Raw genomic sequence first — 13249 nt, forward strand, 5'->3', positions numbered from 1 at the left:
GTCTCCTGGAATGGATGGCACAGTAGACATAAAAGTGATATAGAAGACTTCCTTCCATCTTTTTAAATAATTTTTGAACAATTTTATAATGCCAGTGTTCATCATGGAAGCAGCAATCTGGGGCACGTATTTCAACAGCTCTGCTCCAGCCATGGAAATGAGTAATCCCAATGGATGGGGCAGAACACCTAAGTAGACTTGAAAGTGATTGAAAAAACGTTCTACAACCTTTTAACGAGTATTTTGAAGAATTTTAGCTGCCCAGTGTTCATTTTGTAAGCAGCAGACACGGAGCTTTGCTCCATCTGGGGAAATAAAGTGACCCCTCCAATGGATAGGACAAAAGGGCACAATGGAGGAAAAAAGTGACAAAAGATTTCCTAGAGTATATTTAAATAGGTTCAGCTCAATTTTAGCAGTCCAGTGTTCATTTTGTAAGTAGAAGAGCAATTTAACAACAAAGGCTCAAGTGTGGAAATGAATGTGGATGGGATGCAGAGGGACATTAAATATGAAACTGATATATACTGTCTGATAGGAATGTTAAAAGACACAGTGCACCAAAACCGGTTAGTTTGCAAAGGGGCACAGTAGTTAAAGATTAGCATTGAATACTGTTTTTAAAAAAATCTGATTAAGTTTTAATCTGCCATGATCAACTGTGCATATAATATACAGGAAAACGAGTTTTACAAGATAATAATAACTGCTATGAAAGTAAGATCTTCATCCAATTTAAAGGGTTGATCTATTTCACTATTTCTTTAACACAGTTTTACTCAGTTATATATTAAGTGAAATTTGAGTTCCACAACAAAGCCTTTACTGCGGAAATGTTTTTTCCCCACCTCTCTTTTCCCAGAACTATACTACCTGAGTAAATGTTTACCAGTAAGTCACCACATATGGTGTGAAAGTGGAAGAGTTCATTTATTCTAATGATTTGTTGTTTAAAATGTCTTTGCACCGAGTTCTTGGGTATCATATAATAAACTATCAATAGTAATAAATATAACAAATATTTTATGAAATCTTACTTTCCATGTTTCATTTTTGATGAGCTCCCATTGAACTTATTGGTAACGTAAAATACAGTGCGCATGCCAAAAATGACTGAACAAACAACTAAAAGTAGAATTTTTTGATACCACTTTTTTTTTTCCCCCAACAAAGTTTACTGTCTGCCTTTAAACACAGATACATCCGGTAAAATGAAAATAACAAAATAAATACACCTGTAACCTTAAAATGCAGACTTTTTGACATCACAGTGTATAAGGAAACAGTGAGAGAAAATGCACACAAAGATGTGGAAAAGGTGCTTGGAGGAAAGTCTTTTTGAAAATGTGCGAATATGAGGAGATCCACGATAATCACACCTTAGTGTGCCCGCACCAAATCAGAAGGGAGAATAAATTCCACAGGTCACCGATATCATTATTACAGGTGACCTATATGATGGATAAATGCATTTCAAATGTTTGGCATGCATTCCTTGTGTTTTGATGACCTGTTGTGTCATATTCAGCCCTTTATCCAATATTCTAGTACAAGTGTAACCAACATATCCTTGAAATTCACCATTCACAATATACAGCACCTGAGCCAGCAGAACTCTGTAGTTAAAGAAAATCTTTGCGCTTGCGTGTGTCCAAGTCTTACATCATTTTTGCCATGGGGCCTTTGCTGCCAATGTGGACATGTCAATGTAAACCAGCCAGTGGAATGCAGTTCATGAATCTCGAAGGAGGAACCCCACATGTACCAACACATGTTAATAGCACATCTGAACAACTATATTAAAAAAGAGTCTTTTTGCATCTGTTACAATATACTTAGTTTAAAGTTCCAATGATTTCATTACACACTAGTGAACTAAGCAGAAATGATAATTGCCAAAGCCATTTTAGTCGCAGGGTGGAGCATTATCCATTTAAAATTATATCTAAAACACAATAAAATGTGTAGTAAGCATATTTATTTACTTTTATTCCATTAATTTTGTGTTTCGCTTAAAGTTTATATCATACAATTATTTTCCCAATTTAGGATAATAATAATAATTCTGATTTCTACATGTTCATAACTAATAATGACTTACTTTAGAATAGCACAACCAGATTCTTCCTCTAGGTTTCACCCACTCTATTTCATTATCAGAATGGATTTTCGTTTTAAATGTATCTTTTCTTAAGGAAAACAGTTTAATACTTGGCGCTTCTCTGAGGTGATGATGTTAATAGATAATTTAAAGCAAATATTGTTCAAAATTATTTAATTCTTTTACAAAATATTTCTGTAATACATAAAAAAAATCTTCAAAAAGCTTGTCTCATTTTTAAGCTTGTTTATATTTAAAGTTAAAAAAAGCACTTATTGAAAGGATGAAAGAAGGTGACATAGTGTTATCTGATTTCCAGCTTTACTGCGGATTTACAAATATTTGTAGTTTAAGACAGTAAAAGGAAGAAGGTAATGCAAATATGCCTGTTGGTTAATTTAGTTTACACTTATTTAGAAACAATCTGGTACTGAATATCGAGCTTAAAATACAGAAACAATTTAAGAAAAAATTTAAAGCAGAAATATTGTTTTCTCTAGCTTGATTACAGTATTTAATTAATAGAAGTCAATTGATACTCTGACCTTTAGTGATCTGTACATTGTGTTTTCATACCTTTAACAGCTTTTTTTCTACTTACGTCAGAAACTTATTACAAGTAACCTGCCTAAATTCCATAATCCTTCATCAGCATTCAAGCTTGAACATATTTTAGCTAACAAGGAGTACAATATCAGAAATAATGCAGACCATATCAATTATTATGAGGCAGACCTCTGCTCAGACTTAGGCAATACTAGGAAAGGGATTCTCTATTAATATCTCAATCAAGAAATAAAGTTCAATTGTTCATAATAAACAATGCTCCATCAATCTGTGGAAAACAAGCTTTAATATATATTAAAACTGCACATCACACGTTTAAAAGTATCCAAAATATACTGTACCAAGGGAAAAGACCCAAATTGTGAACTATGCCATCTAGAACCAGTCTTACTAGGTCATAGCATTTGGTTAATTTAGGACAGTACCAAGACGTTTCGACCAAATTGTGTGTATCCTTCAGATTTATAATGATTCCAAAACCTCTGATGGTAAAGGAGCCCCAACTAAATATTGAGTGCTGTACATGCTCATACTTTTCATGTTCATACCTTTCAGCTGGCCAACATTTCTAAAAATCCTTTTTTTGCATTGGTCTTAATTGATATGCTAATTTTCCGAGATACTGAATTTGGTACTTTCATTAGTTGTCAGTTATAATCATCAAAATTAAAAGAAATAAACATTTGAAATACATCAGTCTGTGTGTAATGAATGAATCTAATATACAAGTTTCACTTTTTGAATGGAATTACTGAAATAAATAAACTTTGTCATGATATTCTAATTTTATGACCGGTACCTGTATGTAGTGATTAGGGAATACATTCCCAGGCTCCCGATTACCGGACATTTCCGGGAATGAAACTGCTGTAATTCCCGGGAAACCAGGAATGGCAGAGCTCGCATATATAGCGTGTAAAAGTGTAAAAATCAATCAAGAAATAACAGAGTTATAGTTAAAAATAATTAAGTGGCATGGTTTTTTGGCCCACGGTGTAGTGTTTTGCAGATTGATTCAGTCAACCAGAAGCAGTCATCAGTCTCCCGGCTGCGACTAAGACTGAGTATAGCGGACTGGAAGGAGTCTGCACTTGGCACCTCACGGATGCCGGGACAAGGCAGACTTCATTGATATCTGTCAGACAACAGCTTTGAACAGCAAATTGAAATTCCAATGCGTCAGTCTGTTGCATCTGCATTATCTGTGCCAAGAAACTTGCCATCACAGAATGATGACAAGAAACTGGATGCATCAGTAAAAGCTGAAATGGCGGTGTTTCAGAGCAACGACAAGTGTTGTTTAGATCAAGTGTATCAGTATCTGATCAGGTAGATCACGGTGCACTCAAAAAAAAAAACCTTTTTTAAACGTTAGTCTATCATATATCCTCCCTATGGCATTTGCCATTTGACTGACATACAGGGCGGCCAGTCTGAGATCTCTTTCCTTCGAACACACTGGTCATCCCACATGCACCCATACAATCAGATTGTGATTCAGACTAAGAATGCCATGAATGTAATTACACCGATCTACATGCTGTCAAATAAACAAACCGCACGCTGCGGCTTCGCCTCCGACGTGCAGTGAGTGTGTACGCCTGATCAGCCCAGAATTAGGGAGAAACACATGTCGCATACTCTTTGCATTATTTGACAGTAAAACTTTGCAACATTCTATGATCAGCTTCTCACAACTGAAGAGGGCACCGTGGCGGATGTTTGCCGACACAAGCGTTACTTGGTACGTAACCACCCAAACAATCAGACTGTGATTCAGACTACGAATACCATGAATGTAACTACCCTGATCTACAGGCTGTCAAATAAACTAACCATACGCCGTGGCGCAACGTAAAGGGTGAAACATGTCGCGTACTCTTTGCATTATTTGACTGTAAAACTATGCAATTATATATACATAATTGCATAGTTTTACAGTCAAATAATGCAAAGAGTACGCGGCCTACCAAAAGTCTAGGGATACATAAATAGGCCATACACAAATGAGAGAGAGAGAGAGAGAGAGACAAAGCACCAAAAGAAAACTAAAACAAGCTCCATTTATTGTCTTAATAAAACAATACACAAAATATGGAGAAACTATACAGAACAAGCAAGGCAGGAGAACCACATTAACATAGCTGTCTAACTTCAAAGTTCACAGCAAGATACAAACTATATGCATTTATTACTTAACTGGCTAACTTACAGATATTTCTTTAATAAACAACCAAAAAACCAGATCATCCAACCTTAACTCTCCATACCTTGCTCTATCCTTCATATCTCTCTCTCTCTCTCTCTCTCTCTCTCTCTCTCTCTCAAACCCCAAAGAAGCTTAATTTATAAATCTACACCCCACCCATAAACCAGGTGAGTTAATTAAGAAACTTAAGTGGATAATTAGGGCAGGACCCAATTAAGGTAAACCCCAAATTAGAATATGAAAGCAAAAGTCTAAAGTAGGTCGTAACAATATATATATATATATATATATATATATATATATATATATATATATATATATATATATATATATTTTAATGTAGGTAGATCATTTTGGCCTGGTCATTTTAAAAGCAGCTCGCAAGCCAAAAAAGTGTGGGCACCCCTGAACTAGATAGATGTACTTATATGACAGCCTGAACTGCTTGTAGATAAGGTTAGTCTTTTATTGGTGTCAACATATAGCAGTGGTTTTATTAAAAATAATTGTCGGTCATTCTAAAACCGTTCACATGTGACATGTCCGTGCACTGTGTCATCCCGGTTTCCCGGGAATGACATGTGGGATTCCTCAATTCACAGGAATGGATAAACCTGTCCGGGAATGGATTCCCTAGTAGTGATAAATTAACATGTAAACTAATTCTAATGCATTTTCCATAACTCAGTTGTAAAGCAATATCTTATATTATTTTTAACCTTAAAAAAGTGTGAGGAACTGTTTTTTTTTTTTTTTTTAATAGCAAGAATTAATCCGATTAAGAAAATGATCTGCTGGGCTTCTCTTTTTAGAAATTAGGTTGCAGTTTAATGATTAAATATCTTTCAAATCTTGGTTTGAAATGTTGCACTGACTATATTTTTAGTTGAACTGTGCTTTATAAATTTTTTTTCCAAGTAAAAATAATTAAGGAATTGTTTCCCCAAAATTTCTGGAACTGACTTGTGCAATGTATTACTCACATGATGTTCAAATTGTTCTTAAAGCAGCTTTCAGTTAGTTCAAAATGCTGCTGCAAAAATCATTACAAGAACTAAAAAGTACAATCATAACTCCTGTTATTAAGTCATTACACTTGCTTCCATGCAAGTTTTGGGCTGATTTCAAAATTCCCTTACTTACATATAAAGCTTTAAACATTAGTACTAAGAATTCCTTTCCTGTTCGTTTGTCTGATTACAGCTGTCATCGCGGGTGGAGTTTTGAATATCCTTATAAGACCCCAGCATCAAACATAATGTTTTGGACAAAGACATATTTTTCCTCGATTTACCCCCTCAGCACCTGGGAGGCCATACATAATGCCATGTGTAGATTTCATACTAAAACATAGTATATAGACAAAAGTCAAAATGTGTGTATGCATCCAACTTCCATGCACTTCCACTACATAAATCCTGGGCTGCGTGAAATGTAACACTTGTGTACACACCAGCCGCCCCTCCCAAAATTACGCCTCTTTGAATATGCAGATCAATATAAATATTCCCTTAAGTTCAGCGTTCTTTCGAAAGACAATGGCAAAAGCATGGGAAAAAGAAGAATATCAGCGAATGCCAAGTGAAGGTAAGGAAAAACATACTGTTTGTTGGTTTAAGCAGTTGTATAAACAACAAAAGGAAGTTGATCGTTCAGAAAGTCACACCGTGCTTGGAATAAAAAAAGTCGTCAGATATCAAAGTCACCGTGAAAAGGCAAGTCGTAGCCTTCTGTCTGAGTGTCATATGGAAGCTTATTAGGGTACTGAGAAAAGATTAAAAAAAAAAAAAACAGGGATTCAGTGGGGAGGGGGACTCAAAATGTCAACTTTTCTCTCAAAATTTCAACTTTAAATCACGTAGTTTATTATGTCATTAAAGTAGAACGTCATAAACTTCTTTTAGTTTACTAGTTTCTCAAATCCCATCGTAACTAAAGTAGCACGTCAAATGCTTTGTATTCTGTTTGTTCTTCTGTGTGCTCTGTGTGTGTGATTCACTACGTGCTTCTTAAACAGACTTTCTCTTATACCGACAGGTCACCGAATACATTACATTAATGACAGCTGTCTGGACAAATGAAATACTAAGATGTATACTTGATATCATTTTTATGATGAAATGAATTGACACATGTATTAAACATGGGGCCACAATGGCGCAATGGTAGCAACGAGCTGGTGCCCCATTCAGAGATTGTTCCTGCCTCCTGCAAGATGCTTGCTGCGCTATATGCGGCCTTCAATAAAATAATTTATTGCTGCAGCACTGTCTCTTTCAAATGTACTAACCCCTAATTCCAATCTTTTGGATGCTAGTGTACTGCTTCAAAAGACCTGACATTGCTATATCCTAAATATTAAGGTGCCCTGAAATGGGCAGACCTTGTACAGAAGGTGTTGTCATTTCTACATGGTGTGACTGAAATGTATACAAATACCCTTAAGATAATGTCTGCAATGTGCACTTTAATCATGTCTGAATTGTTTAAATTGTAGTTTTAAACTGTGGATAAGTGGGGCAAATCAAAGAAAAATTTGTGTTTGTCTGAAATCTTATGGAGAGTACAGGATATTTTGAAACTTAATAAAAAATGTTCTCTTCATAATTTTATTTTTGTTACTAACAATGTTAAATGCAAGCCGTTTAAAGAAAAGAATACTCAGACTTTAGCTGAAGCAAGATAAAGAATAATGAAACAATCCTAAAAAAGAATATAAAAGGAACAGACATTTTTCATACAGTGCAAAACTAACATAAAAGTATACTGAAACTGCAAATATCAGCTGTGCTTAATACTGCAGCACCCAGGCTGGGTTTGAAGTCAGATTGATGCAATCCCATAGCTGATTTACAGTTTCAAAACATTTTCACTATAATCAATTGAAAAGAACAGTTGGTGAGTGCAGAGCTGCCATGTTCCACAGGCCCAAGTCAATATTTACAAAAACTTATCATTAACTTTTAACTCTAATGGGTAAATGATGTTATGCAATGTGGTGTTACAAATATTCACCAAGAAATAGTAAACAAATGTGGAAAAAAATAATAGGTTTATTATGGGGACTGTGTGCTTTGTGTATTGGTATGTGTGCCCTGTGACGGGCTTGTGCCCTACCCGGGGATTTGTTTCTGCCATGCGCCAGAAGCTCCAGAAGAACCTCGTGACCCTGTGTTAGGATATAGCAGGTTGGATAATGACTGACTGACTGACTGTAAAATGGCACAGCAACTTAAAGAAAGAAAAGTGTACAAACCTTTCACTTTCAGCTGTTTGCATGGTCTCCAATTTCGAGTGAGTTCCACGATTAAACCCTTTCACTTCTTGCTCTTCTAGTCCTTCTAGTAAGCGGATTGCATCCTTGTTTACACCTCGACGCTTTGCCAGTACAAGGGGGGTTGCCCCATTATGATTGCTAAAATTAGGAAACAAAAAATAAAATTAAACCATGATATAAATTAAATATTCACCTAAATTTCTAATTGGTAGAAAAAAAAACAATCCCAAAAATGATTTCACTAAGAATATAAATAATGCCACAAAAGATGAGGATAAATTGCAGTTTTACACTGCTTTTGTGCATCTCGTTTAACACCACCCGGTGATAATCTCTGATGGTGCCAAGCCCAGAATTATTCCAAGTAAACCCCAAACTCTGGACACATCTTTAAATAAAATCCCCAGCAACTGTGAAAAGGCAAAACATATAAAGTCTATTGCATATTTTATTTGTAAGGACATCTGTATACAGTGGCACCTCGGTTCACGACTAGAATTTGTTCCAAAACTTTGGTTGTAACCCGATTTGGTCGTGAACCGAAGTAATTTCCCCCCATAGGATTGTATGTAAATACAATTAATCCGTTCCAGACCGTACAAACTGTATGTAAATATTTTTTTAAAGATTTTTAAGCACAAATATAGTTAATAATACCATAGAATGCACAGCAAAATAGTAAACTAAACCTAAAAACATTGAATAATACCGAGAAAACCTTGAACCAGAGAGAAAATTAACACTGCAAGAGTTTGTGTTATAGCGCTACGAACCGCTCGCTAAAAACACTTTTTTAATGAGTTTTAAGCACAGGGAAAAAATGAACATTTGAAAAATCCATAATTTAATAAACCACCAAGAAAAGTAACATTGCAACAATGCATGCTATGAACCGATTGCTGTAAACAGAAGTGAAGTGGAGGTTAAAATCCAATAGAAAAAAGTCTTCATTAAATACAACGAGGTTAAAACAATGCTCGAATCTGTCTCTTTAAAAGCCAGCCTGGTGCATTCTTTAACTACCTTCTTGGCCTTACGCATCCAGCCTTCTCTCTCTCTCGTGTGTGTGTGTGTATGTGTGTATATATGTCTCTCTCTCTCTCATGTACGCCTGTGTGTGTGTCACTCTCTCTCTCGCTGGCTGCACAGGGAATGCACAGGGAGAGACTGAACACGTGCAGAAATCATCGGCGCGCACAAACCAAAAGGGAAACTGGCTTGTTCGTATACTGAGTGTGTGGTCGTGAACAGATGCAAAAGTTTGGCAAACTTTTTGGTCGTAAATCAATTTGTACATGTTCCGAGATGTTCGTGAACTGAGGTTCCACTGTATATACTTTAGTTAAGAATGCAAGATTCCGCAACATGATTCATACTCTAGAGCTGAAGTTCTTATTCCATCAGAATGCTTTTTCTCAGAACGGTTCTTGAAATATACAACAAGGCTAAAATGAAATTAAAACACTTACTCTGTAAAGTGGAAAGAGTTATACTGGCATTGTAATATATGGACTTCGAGAGCCACAATCACATCATATAACTGAAGAATGGTGCTTATCCTCTTATGTTCTACAACATACAAACTATAGTTAGGCATGGAAGCCATACTGTGTTTAATAAGGTCAAGCTACTTTGTAATGTCACTAAGGAATGGGGAATTGAAGAAAAACAGTCACTGATAACCCGGTGAAAATGCTTGTTGAAGCTAACATGGTCTACTTTCCTCAAGAAAAATCCTATGTGCACACATTAAACTTGCCGACTCAGCACACACTCAACAAAATGTCTGTCCCATGACTACCAGAAAGAATAACACATTACTGGGTTTTTTCACACAAGGGTCAAAGGCCTTCAAGCTTTGCAGCAAAGTAGAATTTACTGGATTTTCTAGAGCACAGGCTTATTACCAGTGTGCCAGCCTGGTGAAACCGTGCACATGATATAGCACTGCCAGTCTGATATTTCCTAATTCCATAAATTTCTATTGTTATGGATACAGTTATGAAGTTTACTTGTTGACCCAATAAAAATGCTTTAATTTAATATATATATATATATATATATATATATATATATATATATATATATATATATATATATATATAATTTTATTACTCATAATAACTTGAAAATGTCAAGTTGGAGTTAAATTACCTTTTCAATTAAAAAAAAAAAAAATCATAATCCTGAATTACAATACATTTTGAATTTGCAGGCAGTAGTAGGGTGTTGCATTGTGTTAGCCATCATGGATGCAATGACAATTCAAGCAAAATGACACATTTTATTGGCTAACTAAAACGATTACAATATGCAAGTTTTCAAGGCAGCTCAGGCCCCTTCTTCAAGCAAGATGTAATACAGAAACTGGAATTCCCTGTGTTTATATAGGAACCAAGACAGACACAGCACTGGAAAAACCTTTAAGTTGGTCAACTTAAATGTACAAAATTATTAGGCCTTTCTATTAATTCATTCATATAATTCATATAAAATTCATTTAGCAAGAAAGATGAAAAATGTATAGCCAAGATCTTTTCATAAAATAACTGTCCAACAAACTCTTGACTATTTGGATGAGTTTTCCTATACAATGTAGATCTGTAGTAAAGTTATTGGGTCAGTCAGAGAGGTGTAAACAATCCTCATATCTGGGCATACAACTCTTTTGTCTCTATTTATTTGTAATGTGTTAAATTTTATTAGAAGTTTAACTACTCATGCCTTTCTCTCTTGTATTTTAAAGTTGCCCTTAAGCACTGTGACTTTAAAGTCCTTGTCACAGTGTCCATGGCTGCTGAAATGAGCTCCTACAGGAACATCCCTATTGCCATGCTTAATGTGGAACCTGTGTAGATTCACTCTTTGGCAGAGTGTTTGTCCAGTTTCTCCCACATACCGTGCAGTGTTGGGACATTTCATACAAAGAATTAGCTACACCACACTAGATGATCGGCAGGAAAATGATCCCTTTATGTGGTGTTCTTGTCTGCAATGTAGTATAACTACATGATGAGTATTATAAATGTGACCAAACATTTTACATCTTATTTGTAGGTAGGGAGATGTACCATTATCTGTTGGTTCTATCAGAGAGCTTTGGACAATTAGTTGTTGCAGGTTTGGTGGTCATCTGAAAGCCGGGATGGGAGGTTCTGGTAATTAGATTTGTTTTGCAATTCAGACTCAAGAACTGACTGATAATGTTTTCAAAACTGTTTCAATCTGAGCTGTCAAAAGTAGTGGTGCAACAGATCAAAAAACTCACGGTTCGGATCGGATCACGGTTTTAAGTCACGGATCAGATCAATTTTTGGATCAGCAAAAAAAAAACAAAAAAAAAAAACCAAAAAACGACAAGACAAATTTAACTCTCCATTTATTTAGTTAAGTATTTTTTGGCCATTAAAAAAACATTCAACTCAATACTCATTCCACTAAATTATATAAATACATATTAAGGTGCAATATAGGGCATGATAACTATTTCCTTTAATGTGGACACAATAAAAAACAACTTTAAATGCAATTTAAGGCATCGTTGCTTCTTATTTTGAACATGGAGAGAGAAATAAAAACTAGCTTATGTCCACATCATCAAAAAAAAAGAAAGAAAGCAAAGCAGACCTGAGCTTATAATTTCAAATTTTTTTTCAAAAACATGAGGATGTCTACATTTTCTGGGGAAAGTGTAGATCTCTTTGCTGTAACTATGTCCCCTGCTGTTGAGAACACCCTCTCGCTGGGCACTGAAGTGCCAGGCACAGCAAGATGGCTTTTTGCCATTGTAGCAAGGTGAGGGTATTTACATTCGTTGCTTTTCTGCCAAGTCAGTGGATCACCATCGACTGGAATGCCACTTGCTGCCTCATAGGATACCACCTCCTCTTTGATGGTGTCGGCAAAAGCCTTGCTGACCATGTCCTTCTGTGCAAAGGGTTCACCAAAAAGCTCCACCATTGCAGACTTCTTGGAGGCGGAGATGTGTCTGCTCCTATTGGTGCTGCATATTGACGCTGCAGGGAAAGTTACATTATTGATTAAAACTTTTTTTTCCCCATAGACATTAAAATATGGCAATAACTTAATAAATAACTTAATAAACTTAACTAAAAACATTATCATAAAAAACAAAAAATATATAATTTCAAAATATTTATTTTCTTTACCTCTTCACAGTCTTCAGTGCAAAGACTGATCACAATCTCAGTAGTGAGATTACTGTATGTCCTCAGGCATAGGGCAAGGTCTAGGTGAAACAGTGACTTGAACCTTGGATCAAGTGCAGTAGATCTGTGAAGGTAGTCCTGTAGGGTTGGTGGTGAAGTGTATCTGGGCTTCAGAGCCTCTCTAATGGCTGTCTTGACATCTCTTGTGATGGTGCTGTCTTCCTCACTTGGGGCCATGGATTGTAGGATCCTTGCTTTCAGAGTCAGGATCATGGACAAAGATGGTGCAGTTTCAGTGCTCAACAGAGTTGTAACCATTTTGAGTGGTTTAAGCAGCTGGAGGACCTCCTCTGCCACTTTAACATCATCATCAGACAAGGTGACGATATCTCTAGCATTTTTCTTCAGGGTTTTGTCTGTTAGTGCAGAATATATAGCTGCCTGCTGCTCAAGATAACGCTCCAACATATCATAAGTGGAGTTCCACCTTGTTGTGACATCATGTATGAGCTTATGAGTAGGCAGCTGTAGCATTTCTTGCTTGGTCTTAAGCACATGAGCAGCTGTTGAGCTTCGGTGGAAGTAGGAAACTACCTTCCTGATCCTCCCAAGGAGGCAGTCCATCTTACACACTTTCATTCCCTTTTGGAATACTAGATTAATTGCATGTGCAAAGCACCCTATCTGTGGGCCCAGTCCTGCTTCATTCACTGCATTGATTTGGTTTTTGGCATTATCTGTTGTGACTGGGATATTAGTATTGGGCCTCTCTATCCTCCACAGAAGATGCCTGGGACAGTTCAGCCATAACTTTTGACTTTTCCTGCTCATACATACTTGGGACGATATTATCACTGAAGTGAGTGCGCGACGGAATATCATAGCATGGCTCAAGCACGTGTATCATATGTTTAAACCCCTTGTTC

The 13249-nt window shown here is 36.2% G+C and overlaps 1 protein-coding gene across 1 annotated transcript in view; it reads right to left on the reverse strand.

The window, feature by feature from the left end:
- Positions 1 to 13249, reverse strand: part of ankrd46b (ankyrin repeat domain 46b) — a 71197-nt gene that overhangs the window by 18130 nt on the left and 39818 nt on the right. Inside the window, exon 3 of the mRNA XM_039765763.1 lies at positions 8134 to 8292. Coding sequence (XP_039621697.1) covers positions 8134 to 8292 — 159 coding nt within the window. The remainder of the gene's footprint in view (positions 1 to 8133; positions 8293 to 13249) is intronic.

This window comes from Polypterus senegalus, chromosome 10 (genome assembly GCF_016835505.1).
Source record: "Polypterus senegalus isolate Bchr_013 chromosome 10, ASM1683550v1, whole genome shotgun sequence".
In the NCBI taxonomy this organism is placed as follows: domain Eukaryota; kingdom Metazoa; phylum Chordata; class Cladistia; order Polypteriformes; family Polypteridae; genus Polypterus; species Polypterus senegalus.